This window comes from Marmota monax, unplaced genomic scaffold (genome assembly GCF_021218885.2).
Source record: "Marmota monax isolate L192 unplaced genomic scaffold, Marmota_monax_Labrador192_F-V1.1 WCK01_AAM20220418_F8-fsc00009, whole genome shotgun sequence".
Taxonomy (NCBI): domain Eukaryota; kingdom Metazoa; phylum Chordata; class Mammalia; order Rodentia; family Sciuridae; genus Marmota; species Marmota monax.
In genome coordinates this window covers 23,992,941-24,011,697 of record NW_026694710.1, presented here as the reverse complement: position 1 = coordinate 24,011,697, position 18,757 = coordinate 23,992,941, and the positions used below count along the sequence as shown (strand labels likewise).

Below are 18,757 nucleotides of genomic sequence, written 5' to 3'. Positions count from 1 at the left end.
AAATAAGGTCATGCTCTGAAGTGACAGGGGAACACAATTCAGCCTCCACTGCTGGGTACCCACAGTCCTTTCCTTCCAGCACCCGAGATGACAGGTCCCCTGAAGGACAGGGCTCCACATCTAGCCCTCACTCACCTGCATCCCCCATCTCTCCTCAAGGCTGCCAAGAAATTCTGTAAGAAAGGGCTCATGACTATGGAAAGGCCTGAGGGCCGCCAGCGTCCGCCAGCTGCAGAGCACGCCGTTCGTTCCGGGCGCTGGTTCCACATGACTAGCCCGAGTCAGGCTTCTAGAAATGGGTCCGCCTTCCTGACAGGGGTGACAGGACTCTGGCAGAGCAGCTCTGAGGACAGAGTCCTCAGCACAGCCATCGCCTAGGAGAATGGAAATGAGGAAGAGCCACCTGCCTGGTTGGAGGAAAGTGGGCTGGAGGAAGCCACGGCCATCCATCGTCCCTGGCGCATAAACAGCCCCCTTCTCTGCTCCTCCAAGCCCTGGTGTGGACCAGCACCTCCTGAGCACCGCACGCTGCTCCCCAAAGCCTCGACACACCTCCTCACTCCACCTTCACAACAGCCAAGAACCTCCCCTCCCTCTTGAGGAAGACCCTGGGGCTCAGAAGCATTTCTCGTTTAAAGCAGAAATGCAAACAAAGTTCCACTGCAAATTCTCTATTAGAGCAGTAGCCGCCAAGAGCAAGGAGCCACAGCACAGGCAGCGCGTGGCTGTGGAAAAAAAGTGAAAGCCGCCTAATTCTGCAGGTGGGTGCAAATGGCTGAGTCTTGGACAGACTGGCACAGGGACAGTGTGTGTCAGCCATACAAAGGAAGTGAGGGCAGAACCACAGTTTTATCACCTGAGATGACTCAGTCCACCTCAACCTCCCCAGGAATCAAGTGGCACTCGCAGTACTTCCCTTTCACTGTTGTTCTAAAGATCGGACGCCATAGTGCATGCAAAATGCCCACAGTAGGTGCTTATTAAACTCCATTCTGCTTTCCCTTTCCCCAAGGTCTGTCCTTTAGATACCAGGAAAGTAACAGTGATTTTTCTTTGTCTTCTCTGACACTCTCAAAGGCAAGCAGGGACAATGACAGACACTTTCTACAGTAGTGGGACCCAAGGAGACACCTGAGAGCCACCGGGATTCATGGGGGAGACACACATCAATGACATGTCGCAGAAATAACCGTAAAACTATTCTGTGGTGGATGTTGCAGGATTAAGAGTCCAGGAGCCAGGTGAGGGCCTCTGAAGCAGGACCAGTGGGCTGCCACCAAGCTGATGGGCAGGGGGATTCAGGAAGAGAGGAGAACAGAGGGTCAGGGCCTGGAGCAGGAGTGAGCGTGGAACTTCCAAGAAACTAGAAGAGTCTGCGAGGTTGAGAGTGTAGCACTACCACTGACCGTGGGAGGGAGAGAGCGGCAGCTCTGCAGGACAGTGCCCTGGGGCGAAGACGGGGTCCCAGCATGCTGACCGACTTCACTCCTGCAAGTCAGGAGACTTGGCAAGTTCCAGGCCACGCAGGGCCTGGAAGACCATATGACAGTCTAACCTTTACCCTAAGTACACTGTGAGCCCTGGACACTGACACAGCCACGTAGGGACCCAAAGCTATTCTGGCTGTTGGGTGGAGGATGTTCTGAAAGCACAAAAGGGTGTTCAGGGGGCCCAGTTAGCAAGCCCCAGGGGAGTCCAAACGAGATGTGGCATTTAAATGGGGTGATGGCGGTGGGGCTGGAAAGACAGGCGATTTGAGACGTTTAGGAAATAAAATTCAGTCCAGCCAGGTGCCCAAGTGGATTTGTGGAAGTGAGGGAGAGGGAAACGTTGAGGAAAACCTGAGCTATCGTGGCCTCTACACCTGGGTGGACGATGACCCTGCACATGAGGCTGGCAAGCTCCGGAAGACCGCGAGGGAGGCGCAGTCATGTTGACTGGGGTGTCTTCCGAGCCATCCAAACGCAATTAAAAATAGGAATGCAAGTTTGGAAACTAGAAGAGAAATACGAATTAAGGTAATAAGTTACTGAGTCACTGTCATATACGATTATGTGCCAGTTATTCATTGATTGTCCCTCACCTCCAAATCAAACTTGTGATGCTAGAGCTGGGCCCTGTGGATACGGCTCCTTTTGCAACTGCCAGTAGGGGGCGCAGGAGAGACCTGCAAGAGCAAGTGGAGGGAGGGGTTTTCCTTCCTTCTTCCAAGGTGCATTCTCCTTTGACATCTGATAGATGGGAGGGAGGGTGCAAGCCTGCTAGCCCTCACCTCAGGGCCATCACCTGCGGCTGGTACCCTCCAGGAGGTTTCTCTGCCATCCAGTGACCATGCTTTTTCCCAAAGAGATGGGTGTCCCAGCCTTGGGGGTGGGGGTCAGTGTGGGCCTTCTAAGTTTCTTTTCCTGTCCACTCTCTCCCAGCCCCCGAAGGAGTATCCACCTTGCTGGAGCTGCTCCTGCTGGGCCCCCTAGAGGAGCATGCACTATGGTGTTGACCTTTTGACTGGTTGGCGGTTCTCTGAATCACATTTTCCCCCTTTTGAAAACTAGTGTGGTTTTGGGCTCTGCTGCACCGTGATGATACACAGAATGCATAGAAGTCGGCCAGATCGCCTAAGAAGGCAGCAGAGAGCTAAGGAAGAGACCCAGGGGCTCAATCTAGAGACCCCAAAGCTTTGCTGCCAGGGCGAGAGAGGAGGCTGGCCTCGCAGAGATGAAGGACGGACGAGCAGACGGAGGTGTGGAGGAGGCCCAGGAGCAGGCCCCGCTCCAGAAGCCGGGGACAGCAGAGCTTCAACAACCATTAAGCATAAATCTCTAGGTAGAGGCTTTCTGATCCATAAAAAGTAAACCACAAGAAAAGTTTGATAAATATGATTACATTAAAATGGATCCATGATGTCAACAAGCATGATAGAGGACTTGAAAGGTGTCATCGCTGTGCTGGTGAGCTTTGCATCACTGTGGCCACTCTACCTAAACAGAACAACCAAGAGGAAGAAACGTCTGTTTGGCTCACAGTTCAGCGTTTCAGTTCATGGTTGGCTGGCTCCACTGGTCTGGGCAGAGGTGAGGCAGAATGTCAAGGTGTCAGGGGGTGACCCAGAAGAGCTGCTCAGTTTAGGGCAGCCAGGAAGCAGAGAGAGCTTGAGTGCAAGAAGCCAGGCACAAGAGATGATCCCAAGGGCACCCCCCAGTCACCTATTTCCTCCAGCCACGCCCTACCTTCCTAGAGGTACCACCCATTAATCCATTCAAAGGATTAATCCATCAAATGGCTTAATCCACTGATTAGGTCACAGCTCTCATAATCTAATCTCTTCACCTCCAAAATTTCCTGCATTGACTCACACGTGAGCTTTCTGAAACACCATTAAACCCTAACAATCCCAAAACAGGAGAAAATATCTGTAACATGTAACTGACAAAGATGTGCAATCTAGAATATGTAAAGAACTCCACAAAGCAAAAAAGCAGACTTATAATAGGAAAAAACAATCAAAACTGTGAACAGGCCCTTTCCCAAAAGCAGAAACATCCCTGAAAACCAAACACAAGAAGAAACTTCAACCTCATTAGTTAGGAAATGAGTTTAAACCAACAACAAAATACCCTTTTATGCTCATTCAATTGGAAAATATGAAAAAGTCAAAGATGAGAAATACTGGCAAGACCATACATGAATGTAGTCCTGCAAAGAAGCCAGTAGCCACGGTGGCATTTGAGTGCTTTAAAGACAGCTAGTCAATGGAGACGTGCTCTGTAAGTGTAAAGCTCAATTTCAAAGATTTAGTATTAATAAAAGGATGTAAATATCTCATTAATCATTTTAAACTTCATTTGCACATTGAAATGATATTTCAGGTCTTTTTTTGCTAAATGACATATATCATTAGAATTTGGGTCATCTCTTTCTCTCTAATTTTATAATAGCACTACTAGAAAATGCAAAAATACCTATGTGGCTCATGTTTATTGATGGAATCTAATTTCTATAAAACCGTGCTGACGAACAGGAATGGCTGGCATAGATTGGCCAGGTGTAAACTCATCCTACCTCTCTGCAAAACACCTATCATTATTTCAGGAAGCTGTACGTGTAGCCACTCCATGAACCTGCAGTTCTCGCTTGTTACACACCCTAGAGAAGCCTTGCATACGAGCATCAGGACACATATACAAGATTGTTGAGAGTTCGTTGTCCGTGATCCTCAGAAGCAGATGCCATGTGAATATCCAGTGTTGGAGGAAAGGGTAAGGGCACTGGGGATAGAGACGTGATTGGAACTAGAACACAGCAGTGTGGGTGGATCTTAGAAATCCAATCTACAGAAAGAACAGCAAGCTCTGGAAGAATACGTAAAACATGCTCCCATCTTTATAGATTTCAAAACGACACAAACTAAACACTGTATTGCTTAAGAACGAGAAAGCATGGGGAAGGGAAGGAGTTGGGGGCAGGTCCAGGAAGCGTTGATTGAACTGGGCGTGATCTATTTCTTTAGTTAAGTGGTGAGTTCGTGGGTGACTTAATTTTACACTCAAGGGGAAAAAACTTACCTTTTTCTGCTATTTTTAAGACAAAAAGATCACAATGACCCTCATCAGAACAGTTTCCCTAAAATGTTAAAGAGAAGCCAGATATAGGGGTTTGAGGAATGAGTTGTTGAGAAAGTTAGGGCACAAGAGGGACTGGTCTTGCATGACGCATGGCTGTGAACAGGAGGACTGCTGGGTGGGAAAGGCCAGAGGCACAGGCATCGGGGAGAATGCACTCTTACAGTAGAAAGCTCCTTCCTGGTGATGGTATTATTGATAGATAAGGGGCTTCTGCTTCTGGTGAAGTGGAGTATTTTTGGTCAACCTTCCTTCTAAGAAGAGCTGTAACTAACTGTTCAAAACCGATACTTGAAGAAATTGCTTAAGAAAGAAACTGCAGGCGAAACACCCAGGAGAAAGGAAGCTCAAAGAAGTGGGCCAGCATCGGGGGTCACTTGTCCTCCAGGGGCATCTGTCAAGTCTGAGAGGCCGAGAAGCCAAGCAGGTTTGGAAGCCCCCACAGACTGTGGGGAGGGAGCAACTGTAAACATCCCAGTCTACCAAAAAGAAGGAGGCTTGCCACATGCCCCCGTCTTCCTTTAAGGACACCAAGGGACTAAACCGTGTGGTAGGAGTCAGTGAATCAGAGTTAGTCCAGCCTCGGGGGCTTTCAAACACCTTGATCCTTGTGAGGATTAAGATGAAACATGAATCCTAGCACCGGTAGCAGAGCTGCCTACAAAAAGCAAAAGGGAACCCTTTCTTGAGAAAATATCACTCAAAGCCTCAAATGGTCTCCACTGCTTCCTGTAGAAGGCACAGCAGGATGAAGGTGCACATCACACAGAGGAGAGAATGAGCTACGTCTAAAGGGAGACAACAGACAATGACAATAGACCCACAGGGTCGCCGAATAAAGGAAATGTCCAACCTGTCTTCAAAGGAACGTGAACGCGATAAGTATGCTTATGAAATTAAAAGGGAAGTTGTGAGAATCTCATCAGGGAATCAGAGACCATTAAAGAGGACAAACTGAAAATTCTAGAGCTGAAAAGGACAATGATTAATGTTAAGAACTTAATGGTTGAAGTGAGCAGCAGAAAGACAGACTTGAAGTGATTAAAAAATAAGTTCGTCAGAAGGAAACATTCAAATCATATATAAACAAAGAGAGATAAAAGGGCAAAAAACATATTGTCGGAGCCACGAGGTGGCATAGTGATAAGGCATAATATCTGTGCAGTTTGAGTTTGACAATGTGAAGAGAAAGAGAAAATATCAGAATCAATATAAAAAATAAAACATAAAAATCCTCCACACAGTGGACTAACACATCACTAAGTCACCGATTCAAGAAGCGCTGACCACAAGCAGAAAACAGGCAGAACATCACACCTGTGCTCACTGTGGTGAGATTCCTGAACACAGAATGCAAAACCTGAAAAACGGCTGGGCAGGAAGGACATGAGAGCTTAAAAGGAACAAAAAGTAGTACTGATAGCTGTCTTTTAATCATAAACAAGAAGAACAAAAGACCAGAAATACATCTTCAAACTGCTGGGAAAGAGCTGCCAATGTAGAACACAGCCAGAAAAATGATCATTCCTGAAGTCTAAATAAAGACATTTTCAGACAAACAGGAGTTGAGAGAAGTCGGCACCAGTTGCATACACTAAAGGAAATGCTAAAGAAAACACTTCAATCAAAAGGAAATGATTTCAATGGAAACTTGTAAATGAACTAAGGAATAAAGAATAAGATCTATGAAAAAATGTAATCCATGATCTAATACTGTCTCAGAAACCTAGAAAAAGAACATAAATCAAATCAGACAAGTAAACAGAAGAGAACGATTAAATTTAGAGCAGAAATCAGGGAATCAGAAAGTAAATAAATAAGAATCAAAGCTGAAAACTGTATTTAAATTCAAAAGAAGGGCTGAAAATCCACACAAGACCAATCAAGAAAAATAAGAAAAAAATAGATGAAAATTAGCAAAATCAGAACTGAAAAAAGGAGAAATCACTACAGATACTACAAACTAGGGAAAAGACGATAAGAAGATACTATGAACGATGTCATGCCAATAGAAACTTACCCATAATAGCAGTCCTTCACAAACCTTCCAGAAAATTCCACGCCACTGGATACTTCCCAATTCTTTTAGGGAGGCCAATAAACCTCCTTAAATTAATGATCCAAAAACTTGATAAAGCCATTAGAAATGTGTCATTTCTTCCTACTTACTGGAAGAGTTTAGGGAAGATTATTATTATTTCTAACATTTGAGAATTCACCGAGGAAGACATTGAAGTCTAGACTTTTTGTCATAGCAAAGCTTTATTACAGATTCAATGGGAATTCAGCTATCGAGTTTTTCTGATATGTAAGTTCTCTTCTTGTTATTTTCAGTATGTTGAGCTTTTTCAAGTGTATTGACATCCTGGTCATAATATCTTCCCATGAAGAAAGTTGTCATAAAATATTAGCAAATCATATTCAACAATATACCACATCTGACCAAGTGAGGTTTACCCCAATAATGAAAAGTTGATTTAACCTTTGAAAACCAATCAGTACAACAATTATTCTGAACAGAAAAAGAAAAGTTCACGATCATTCCAATAGAGGCAGAAAATCATTGCTTCAATTTAACCCCCATTGATAATTTTAAAATCTCAGTAGATCAGGATAGAAGGAAATTTTGTTGGTAGGATAAAGTGTATATATAATAACACCACTGCTAACATAAACTTAAACCATAAAATAGGGAATGCTTTCTGCTTCATGGAGGGCTGATTTTGGTTCATGTACCAGTCAGGATAGGCTAGGGTATGCTTTGGTAACAAGCAACCCCAAATCTCAGCAGCTTAAAGCAGCAAAGGTATGGTCACCTGTGCCACATTCCACTATGGACTGCAAGGTAGAGCGTATGACCTCTGTTCTATTCCTCACTCTGAGAACTGGGCTGAAGTAAGTTCTACCATGTGGGTCTTTGTGGTCGTCCTAAGGTAGAGAGAGATGAGTGACATGCACCCTAATTACTCTGCCCAACATATGACGCGTATCACCTCTGTTCACTTCAGTCAAAGCGATTCACATGGCCCCCTAACTTCAAGGGGACAGGGATGCATCATTATTTTTGTATGCATGGAAGTAAAAGTGAGCAAGATGTTGGTGAACAATGGTAATATTCCACATTCATGGACCTTTGATATTAATGATTTCCCAGAGGACTTCTGTGAGGTGGGACAGGTGCCAAAATAGCCCATGAATAAGGACACAGGGACACTCCCAGGGGGTCCAGGGCTGGTAACAACACTGCCCTCCACGTTTTCCTCTCCTGGCTCTGGCTCAGAGAATCACCTCAGTCTAAAACAGTAGTTTTAATCAGCTATTTCCCCATTGAGATGAAAGGACGCAACCAGAACAAATATAGGGGAGGAAAAGTTGATGGGGGCTCACAGTTCCAGCGAATCAGGATGGAAGGAATGATAAAGTGTATATACAATGGCAACGCCACTAACATGATACAAACCACAAAATGGGGAATGCTTGTCACAGTCCATAGACAGCCGGCTCCTTCCTTGGGACCTGAGGTGAGGCAGAACATCATGGCGGAAGAGTGTGGTGGAGGGAGGCCGCTCACATAGTGATGAGGAAGCAGAGAGAGACTCCACTCACCAGACACAGATATATACCCCAAAGCCACGCCCGCAATGAAGCACTTCCTCCAGCCACACCCCACCTGCCTCTAGTCACCACCCACTCATCCCATGGGGGGGGGGGGTTGATCCTCTGATTGGGTTAAGGCGCTCACAACCCAAGCGTTTCTCCTCTGAGCCTTCTTGCATTGTCTCACAGTGAGCTTTTAGGGGACACCTCATCTAAACCATAACAACAGTCTTCACCTACTGGGTAGCTCAGGTTTGCCGTTCTCCCTGGGCATCCTAAAGGGCTCATCCTCACTACCTTCTGAACGAGTATGGTCATTAGGGTGGAACGCACCAAGGCTCTGTGTAGAACACTGTCTGCATCTTGAGGTGCCTGGACTGCTCTGTCCCTTCCAGTTCTCTCAGGAACATGTCTAGGCTCAGTGCTGGCTTAAGCTGTTTGACTCCCCAAATACTGATCCTCCTTCTCTCAAGGGCTTTGACCTTCCCTGAAACCTCAACATGATTCTGCCTCCATCCTAACACCAGTTCATCCCCATTGGAGAGCCATCTCCCCACCAAAGCAAGGATCTGGTCTTTCCCAGAAATGGGGGAAGCCTCTGCTGTCCTTCTCAACGGGAAGAGGTCAGTATCCAGGGTCATGAAGCACAGGTCTCTGACGGTGGCCAGTCCTTCCAGGCTGCTGAGCAGGGGTGCCCCGTGGGTTCTCTGAGCACCAGGACAGGGGGCCGCCAAGCTGCTGGCAGGGTGGGGCCCATTCTGCAGAGTTGAGTCTCTGATCCAGCAGCTTTCAATATGGAAATTGGGAGACAGGAGCAGAAAGGCCATTCTGGTCTCAATCCCAGTGCATGATCTCCAAACAAAGTTTACCGGTAACAAATCTGAAATGTCTTCATTTCTTAATAGTTTCAAAACCAGAGGAATGCAGGAAATTGGCCCCTGAGAAGTGATTGCTTTCATCTTTCATTAAAAAAGAATAGTTGCCATATGCTTTCAGTGGCCCTGGTCTAGCTTTGCAGATGGAAAAGTTTAAAAAAAAAAAAAGATAAAAAGTAAGTGCTGCTCTTAAGAGGCCCCAGTCTAGTCAGAATGTGGACACTGACGTCACCTGGATGTCAAAAGTTCCCCAAGGGCCCATATGGGAAAGTTGCCCATGGTGGGCTGTTGGGAGGTGGTGGAACTTTTAACAAGTGGGGCCTGGTGGGAGGTCTTTAGGTTGCTCAGGGTTTATTTTTGAAGGGATGGTGGAACCATCTCCCCATCCTACTCATTTACTTCCTGGTCATGAGGTAAGTGGTTTTCCTCTACCACACATTCCTAAAACAACAGGACCCACCAAACATGAACTGAAAACTCCAAAACTGTGAGCCAAATAGAGACTTTTTTCTTTATACAATGATTATCTCAGGTATTCTGTTATAGTAGTAGAAAACTGATTAACACAACATGGAATCAAAAAATTGAATGAGATAAGACAAAGTGTCACAATCTGTGTTCCAAAGAACACAGCCATAACAGGTGATGGAGTGAGTGGGCTCTTTGTTTTTTTAATCTGCCTGCCAGCAGTATGCACCTGCCCTCTATTGATATTCCAGTATTCTTTGGGAAATTTTTTAACATATACCCTTAGTCCAAATACCTTGAGTAAAACCAACTCCACTGCTTAAATTCAAGCATGGCCTGTGATCCAGCTTGGCCAGTATGGACCTTCTGTCTCCCAGTGATCAGTTCAAGAATAGCCCAAGACCTAATCAGAACCAATAAGCAGTAACCCTGGTACGTTCTCGGAGTTACTATGAGAAAGATGATCTCTTCACACTCTGAGAGGAGGCTGTGAGCCTGGAGGTGGGGGTGGGGGTCTCCTGAGGGGAGAGAGCAGGTCGGAGAATAAAACTCAGAAAGGAGAACAAAGAATCCAAGGCACAAGATTCCTAATGTGATTCGGGAACCTGTGTCCGGCTGCGGCTGATGAGATTGGCATCTTCATTCATTCACTTGCCAAAAACCTACCGGGCACCTCTCACATCCCAGGTGTTACTTGGGGCCTTGGAGATACAGCAGGGATAAATCCCGCCAGATCCCTGTCTTTTAAAAGGCTGTAATGCTTTAAGGGGAGGCACTGCCACAGAACCTCTGCTTTGTGTTATTTTTCAAGATTGCTCAGTGCTCTAGCTGAGCCACCTCCCACCCTTTTTTCTATTTGCTTGTTTGTTTCTGCGGTGCTGGGGATTGAACCCAGGGCCTTGCGCCTGCGAGGCAGGTACTCTACCAACGGAGCTATGTCCCCAACGCTTTTTTATTTTCTATTTTGAGACAGAGTCTTGTTAAGTTGCCTGAGCTACCTTCAAACTTGCCATCCTCCTGCCTCAGCCTCCTGAGTAACTGGACAAAATCCCCGCTGTTAAGGCACTTGAAACTGAGATGGGAAGAGACCACACTAAGAAAATAAGCAATAAACACACGCTGGATGGTGAGACTGCCACGAAGAGAAATGAAGGAGGAAGGGGTGGGAGTGTGCCCACAAGAGAACCCCAAGGAGGTGAGAGAGGGCTGTGGGGAGAAGCCTCAGGCAAGAGGAGCAGGGGCCAGCAGCAGGGGGGCCGGGGAGCAGGGGAAGGCAGGAGGGCTGGGGACAAGGAGGGGAGTGAGGTCCCGGAGGGCAGGGTCTCCTGGGCATCTGCAAGGACTTCCTCTGTTACCCTCCCCTTAATGTGCGCTGCACCTGGGGCCAGGGGACGGGGAGGCCCTGGGGAAGCAAGCAGAGGCGGGATGGGGTGTGACGCACATCTTACAGGTCACCTGGCTGCTTCATTGAGGTGACTCTGAAGAGGGTGGGGGCAAAGTGAGGAGCCTAGGGAAGGAGGCTGTGGGAATAATCTAAGCAGGCGTTGTGACCGCAGCTGGAAGCAGACCTGCGTTAATGAAGGGGGTGAGGACTGGCAGTCAGTTCCCTTAAAAGCACTTCATGTTGTTTTTCTGTCATTTGCAAGTCAAGGAGGCTCCGCCACTGCACCCGGGTCCACCTGACTCAGACGCCATCCACAGAAGAACGCTGGTATTTTATGCACCACTAAGAAGCGATGGCGCCACTTAATCTATGACATGATTCTTTCTCGTCGCATGACAGAGCTCTGGCCACCTTGTTACGTGGTGTTAGCAGAGCAGCGGTGCTCACGCTGGGCTACGCCGGGCCCTAAGAGTGGAGATGGCCAAGGCACGGTTACGCAATGGTGAATTTTCAGCCGTGGCTTGGCATTAAAATACTCACAAATCAGACTGTCTCGGGTGCTTGCGCCTCCAGCCACCTGATGGCTACAGTCTGGGAGCATGCACATTCGTCGGGCCACATCACTTCCCTGCCTAAACCTTTCAGTGGCTCCAGAATGCCTACAAGTTCAAGTCTGAGCACTTTTTCCTGGTCACCAGGCCCGTTAAGACTGGGCTGGCATTTCAGGGGCATGTCTTGTACCTTCCGTCCTCACAGTCCACACTACAGCAGGATCAACCACCCCCAGGCCTGGAGTCCAGCCACGCTGACTCTTCGCCTCTGCCTTGGCACATTCTGTTCACTCCTCTGGAAGCACCCTTCCTCTTCCACCAACCACCCCTTTCCCTGGGTACCTCCTGCCATTTCTGCAAGACTGAAATCTAAAAGGAGCAGCTCTCTGACTTCTTCCCCCTCCTCCCTGGGCTAGGGATCTTCCATCGGCACTATGTTCCTGGCATCCAGTACAGGGGTGGGTGCAGGAAAAAATGACTGGTAAATGCTTGTGAAATTAATGAACCTGTTGGTGACAAATAGCATGGTTTATTTGCACAGGGAAATATGTGAGAAAGTCGCTGGCTAAAGCAAACAAGTTAATGTTTCACGGGGCTGGAGAGTCCCACCTTGTATTTCAACCAGCACCAAAGTACGCAGCTAGCTGAGGCTCAATCCACTTTCAGAATGAGGAACCCCAGAGGGAAAAGCACAAGGTTGTACCCCAGACATAAGTATTTTGTCAATAAATACTAAAAAAAAAAGAGAATGAAAGGAAGAAAAGGAAAGAGGCTTAGAAAACTACCCACAGCATGACCTTGACCCAGGCTAGAACCATGAACCCTTAAAACTGAGGGTGATACTACACCGTGTCCAAACTCTTCCCAGGACACACGAGAGCCTCCACTACCGCTCCTCTGCCGCCAGCTCCTACTTGCCCATGCTCTAGCCTCAACACCAGGAAGAGCTGAGGCCCCCAACCCTAGCTGGCCCTCACTGCCCTTATCACCACAGAGGGTCATTCAGTTTCACCAGATCAGGAACCCCTGCGAGGAAGGACCCAGGGCCTGGCGCAGCAGGCACCGGCTTAACTGACACTGACGTGCCCACCTATCCTTTCCAGAGGGGCTGTTCTGGGGGCATCTGAATAGCACCATGGCCTGGGCAGCCCTAGAATCCACGGGCTGTGTGCACACAAGCCTGCACCCTGGGCAGTGATGACCAAGCACAGATCCCAGGACAGACTGTCCAGCCTCAGAGCCAGCTCGGCTCTACCTAGCCATGACTGCCCACTGTATACACAGACACAAAGTACAGTCCCGTGGGGAGCTACACGGGCCTGGCGAACACCCAGGCAGTGCCTGGCACCAGGCAGGCTCGAGGTCTTAGGTCTGATTTGGGGCACCAGGGAGATGGGTCAGCACAATAGGAAGCAGCCACAGTGGGGCAGCTCTGGGCTGCCTGCACTTAGGAGGCACTTTGCTCTTGGTTAAGCTCTGGGCAGCTCGGTCAGGGCACGTGGAGGTTCTGTAATTCTCATCTCACAGGTGAAGGAAATGAGGCTTCAGAGAAATTGGGTAAGTTGCCCAGGGCCACACAGCATTGGAAACAGAGTTCTGCTGTGGCCAAATACAGAGCTATGTCCACCTGAGCCTCAAGGCTCCAGAGCCCTGGAGTCTGGAAGAGGCTGGGCAGCCTACCCCATTCCTTGACCAGGGAGGCTGCCCCTAAGACGCCCTCCTCAGAGCCCTGGAGTTTAGCCAAGAAAGTTTCCTTAAGCTGCCCTGGAAGGCTAAAGAGAGCAGCCTCCGCTGTGCAAGGGGCGAGGGGCGGCGCGTGCTCACATGCTCTCTCTCTCACTCACACACACACACACACACACACACACTCACACTCACGTGTGCGCGCACACACACGATACAGCCCGCCCACCCAGGCCACTTTCTTCTGCTTCCAGCTCTGAAGGCGATCTGGGCTCCCGGAGCCCAAGCCGGAGCAACCACGGGACTCGCCCATGAAGCCAACTCTCCCAGTTACACCCCCAGTGGAGGCTTGGGTTCCACTCCCCGCCACCCCGGAATCTGCAGCCCCAGCCCCGGGCTCAGCACCGTCCCAGCCCCTCAAGGGCACCCAAGGCATAGGGGTTGCCTCGGTAGAAGCCCAGCGCTTGGCACAGGGCCCGGCGCACCGCTGGCGCGCGGCGACTTTGCTGCGCCCGGATCCCCGCGCCCAGCTGCGGCGTGTGGCACCCAGCAGGCGCTCGGCGAAGGATGGCGGAGGAAGGGATTCCCGGCCCACGCCCGAGCGTGGCGGGGAGCGGCGGCGGGTGCCCTCTTACCTTCTTCATTCTCGTCAAACACGGGGGGCTTGTGGGAGTGGTTCCCGCCCATATTCCGCCGCGGCGGCCGCCGCTGCTACATGCCCGGCCGCGGAGATGTGGGGTGCGGGATGCTCGCAGGGATGCGGGGTGCGGGATGCGGGATGCGCTGGGAGCGCCCAGCCCAGGTTGGAGCAGCGCGCCGAGCCGGAGGGGGCCAAGAGCCGTGCAGGGGCGGGGACCGCGCCGCCGCGCCCCCTGCTCCCGGGCGCCCCCAGGGCCGCGCTCTCCCCGCGGCCGCGCCTAGCACCAGCGCCGGTGTAGGAACCCGGGGACTCCCCGCGCCTGGCCACCGTGCCGCGCGGCCGCCGGCTGCAGAGGGCGGGAGACGGTGGCGTTGGGGGCGGAGGAGGAGGAGGAGAGGGAGGGAACCGGCGACGACCGTACGGAGGGGGCGCGGCGTTGGGCGCAGCCCGGGGCGGCCGGGGAGGGGCGGGGACCGCGGCTGGGCGCACGGCCCCGGTCGGGAGCGGACACCAGGCGGGAGCCGGCGGCCGGGAGGAGGTCGGCAGGACGGCCGCTGTTGGCGGTCAGTGTTCGAGCACCTACTACCCGCCAGGGCCAAGCCCTTTGTAAGCCACCCCAGATCCCCTCTCAACAGCCCAAGAGTTAGAAACCATTGCTCCACGTTCGAGCTGGTGGGCTGAGTTCGGGGTTGGGGGCGGGGCTCTCCATCCCAGGCCCCCGCCTGGGGTTTCGGGCCTGGGACGCGCGGCAGCAGTCGGTGGACCTGATCGCCAACAGGCGGGTTTGTTCTTTGTGTTTTTCTAGATACGTAATGAATGAAAAGTGCAGCCTAGACCCTCCAGAGCCCCGGCTGGCCCCTCGTTGTACATCAGGAAACTAAGCTCGAGACACTGGCGCTTTGCCCTGATCCGTCCTCTCTGGGAATGGCCAGGCGTGGACCTCGGGATTCCCCCAAACTGTGCCGTGTTGGTGGCCGACTTGGAGGCTGGGGTTCTGGTCTAGGTGCCTGTGCAGCGCAGGTGGGAGAAAGGCGCACCCGGGACAAAGGTGCACAAGGAGTGGGGTGAGACCCGTGCACCCCGAGGCTTGCGGGGCGGGAGTGAGCGGGCACGGGCTCGGAGCACGCTCCCTGGGCGACAGGCTCTTACGGTGCCACGCTGTGCTATCCGCTATCCGCGCGGCCTGCCTGGGATTTTTGGCCACATCCTGCCATCTGCTGGGCGCCTGGAGCCACTGTCCGTGCTTTGGTAGAAAGCAGCGGTTCTTTTTGTCTTCCCATCCTCTTTATCCCCACCTGGGTGTGTGTCTGTAGATCTCTCTCCTCGCCCCCCATCCCCTCCCCTTCCTTCCCCTTCCCCTTCCTTCCCCCTCCCCTTTTCTCCCTCTTCCCCTCTTTCCTCCTTTCACTCTCAGAAAGTGACTCAGACGTGGCTCACTAAGGCTGCTAAAAACATCCAGGGACAATAAATGAGCTGAACTTGGAGCCAGCCCCATGCAGCAGGTTCCAGCGCAGGTTTTAGTCCTCATTTGCAGAAGTCAGCCTTGGAGTTCTCTTCTGTGGAATGGGTGGTGATGCCCAGGGCTGCTGTTAGGGCGGTATCAGCCAAAGAGCAGGACACAGTGCCTGGCATGGAGATACTGATGGATAAATACGTCCTCCGTTTCGCTCTACTGGCAAGCACTGATGATGTGTCCAGCCTGCACCAGGCCATGCACTGACAAAGGGGACCCTCATGAGGCAGAGGAGGAACATGGATAGGCCCTGGGCTGGGCTTTCTTCCACTCTCCAGTAGGTAAAGTTGAGTAGGTCTTTTAACCTTTTCTGGCTTTAGTTCCCTCATCTGTAAAATGGGGCTAATAATAGCACCTCCCCTTCCGAGGGTTTTTACGAGGAATAAGTGAATTGATGTTGGTCCTTGGAACACAGTAAGCCCAGCTCAAGCATCAGCTGTTATCCTCAGCAACAAGCTACTGTGTAAATTGTGCCAGTTGCTCATTTTTTTCTCCTTTCCCTGACCTGGCTCTGCTATCTGGGAGCAAGTGACTGTGCCACTTCAGAGATGTCACAGCACTTCCACCATGCCCCACAGAAGAGTTGACCAAGAACAAGACACCCAGGATGCAGACCTGAAGCCCACATGCATCCAGAAACCGCTGCAGGTTCACATGCAAGAAAAATGTGTGCTCTTATAAGCCCCTGAGATGGGGGGGGGGGCGTTGTTTTGAAGCATTATCCCAGAAATAGCTGACTGATACATATGTGAAATTAAGAGCCGTGCACACTAACAAAGATTCTGAATGTAGTTTGTGCTGTGGTTGAAGGAATCCCAGCAGGCTTGGGGACAGCAAGGGTACCAGCCCTAGCTCTGAGAGACCAGGAAGGCAGCGGGTCCCCAGGGACAGATTTGAGCACCATTTCTTGCCCTTTCCCCTTTCCAGCATTTTCTACACATGTTTCGTGGCCACTCAGGTGAGTGAGCCGCGCTCTGCCTTTGGGGAGTCTTGTGTTTAGAAGTTCTGGACAAGCCTGAGAGCAGGTTGGGTAGCATGTGGGGTAGCATGTGGCGAGCCCAAGGCTGGGAGGATCAGGGGAGACCCCAGAACTGCACCTAGGGTCAGAGGGGCTTCCCAGGAGAAATGGTACTTGAGCTGATGCTGGAAGGGCAGTGAGGAATCTGCTTGGAAAGAAGGGGGTGCCCACGCAGACCCCCAGGCCAAGAGAGGAGGGCCCTTCATAGCAGCTGGTAGAAGCTGGGTGGTCTGTAAGGATCCCGCACCCTCTCTGTGCAGAGCTCTATGCTAGAACTGCATGGGCACTCAGGCTTGGCAAGCCCTCTGCTCCTCTGCATGTTTATAGATGATGTGCCAGGCCCTGGTACTGTGGGTGCCTTCTATGCATTACCCCTTTATAACCACACAAGACCCTGGCAGGCAGGTGTTATCAATATCCTGGGCCGAGGGAGATGGAGTCACCAAAAGGCTAAGGGCAAACGGCTGAGAAGGGAGGAATCTGAGATTCAGGGTCAACAATGGAACATACATATCAAACCTACTAAAAGGACATAGGTGGTCATCCAAAGTGCAATAATGGCCTTTTCTAGAGTTGTAAAAATTCAGATTTTTAAATTTTCCTTTTTAAGTGCCTTTGTATCATTTTACATATTATTTTAATCATTATTTAAAACAATGAAAATTTCACTTTGAAAAAAAATCTTTGGACACTAACCCATCCTGATTTTTTGAGACATGTGTCACCGTTTCTTGCCAGTCAGAAGGGCAGTATGGCTGCCCCCAGTTTGCAGACAGAGACAGGGAGGCTCTGGGAGACTCGTGGCTGGTCCTGAATGCCATGGTTCCTGTCTTCACTTCCCAGGCTGCTGTAACAATTAGCACACGCTTAGTGGCTTGAAACCACAGAAATTTACTGTCCTTGTTCTGGAGACCAGAAATCCAAAATGAGCCCCTGAGCAGGGTGGTCTCCTCTAGTCAGCGTCAGGGAGGACGGGCTCAGGCTTCTTCCAGCTTCTGGGGGCTGCAGACGGTCCTTGGTTGGGCCTCGGGACTCTGCTGTCTGCTGCTGGCTTCCTGTGGCCCTCTCCTGTCTGCCTCCCTGGGCCCTCTCCTCGTCAGTGGCTCAAGTGGTGTGGCCGCCACGGTGAGGATCATCTTGTTCTGTTGAGAAGACAGAGGCGAGGGGAGGCTGTGAGCAGCAGCACCGGCTTCGGGCTGCATATATAATGCAGGCAAGAAGAGATGGCGTGGGGTGAACGGCAGGGGCATCGGGGACAAGGGGTCAGGTCCCACAGAGACAGGGCTCATAGGTTTTCCTGGAAGATGGGTTGAAAGATACAAAAAGAGGAATCAAAAGCCAAAAGCTTTTGGCTTGAACACCTGGAGGGATAAAGCTGGGGAGGCCGTGGGTGGACAGGCCCCTGTGCTCTGGTGTGGGGGGTGAGGGGGGAGGTGGAGATCAAGAGTTTGTTGTGGGGCCTGTTAAATTGAAGAGGTCTGTTAGGTTAGTGCAGGCTCTGGGCAGATGTGCGAGAGAGTCAGGGGAAAAGTGGAGACTAGAACTTTAAATGGGGAGTCCTGAAAATATCAGTGATGTTTGAGGCCCTGAGTGTCTTGGGGATGCAAAGACCAAACCCACGGCCTCCAACAGAAAGAAGCTGGGGAGGTTCAGGGGGAGCAGCCAGGCAGAGAGGGTGCTGGGGTCACCTGGAGGGGGAGCAGCACAAGTCAGCCACGTCTAGTGAGGGGAGAGGAGGCCGGCCCTAGAGGACGCTGTGAGAACTCTGGTGCCTGGGAAGCCACAGAGCAGCTCCTGGCACATCGCAGACCAACAAAATGTGCTTACTGTTGGCCACGAGGACAGCACGACAGCACTAGAAGTGTAGCTCACAAAACCAAGTTGCAGTGGGGTCTAGATGGTTGGCAAAAGGCTTCCTCACCGTCACTGACTCCTTAGCAAAATGCCCTCAGCTGGTGTGCATCAGACCCCGGCTGGAGCAGCAGTGGCCAGGTGCGGAAGGACATCTGCCTCCTGTGCAGGTGCTCAGGTCCCCAGGAAGTGGAGCAGACAGTCTGCATCTAGTCACACAGAAGGCATTGGCTCACTCTGCGGGATGCAGAGCCCGAAATTCATGGGATCCCGGGAATCCATGCGCAAGCAGACACGGGAAAGATGCTGGAAACCCAAGGCTGTGTCTTCACGCCTCACGTGGTTCAATGCTTAACTTTTCCTCATTATGAATCTCCAATAGATCCACAAAAAAGGATTTTCCAGGTCTTTGGGGGAAGAACTTGAGACAAGAAAGACTCGATAGGCATTTGCAGTCAAAAGCCCACTGCCTAAGAAGAGAGTTGAAAGTTCGTTCTCCTACAGGCACCTGGACAGACACCTTCTCCTGTCGGGGGACAGAGTCAAACATTTAACCTA

The 18,757-nt window shown here is 50.8% G+C and overlaps 1 protein-coding gene across 4 annotated transcripts in view; it reads right to left on the bottom strand.

Annotated features, from left to right (window-relative positions):
* The window catches only part of Stk32b (serine/threonine kinase 32B), a 271,083-nt gene extending 256,942 nt beyond the window's left edge, over positions 1-14,141 (bottom strand). For 2 of the 4 annotated variants that reach the window (XM_046423486.2, XM_046423488.2), the window contains exon 1: positions 13,813-14,141. In XM_046423486.2, coding sequence (XP_046279442.1) covers positions 13,813-13,864 — 52 coding nt within the window. In that variant the 5' untranslated portion in view covers positions 13,865-14,141. Of the gene's footprint in view, positions 1-135; positions 249-13,812 lie in introns of those variants that run through there. The other 2 variants (XM_046423485.2, XM_046423487.2) reach the window with 2 other exon arrangements.
* Positions 14,142-18,757: the final 4,616 nt, after the last annotated feature.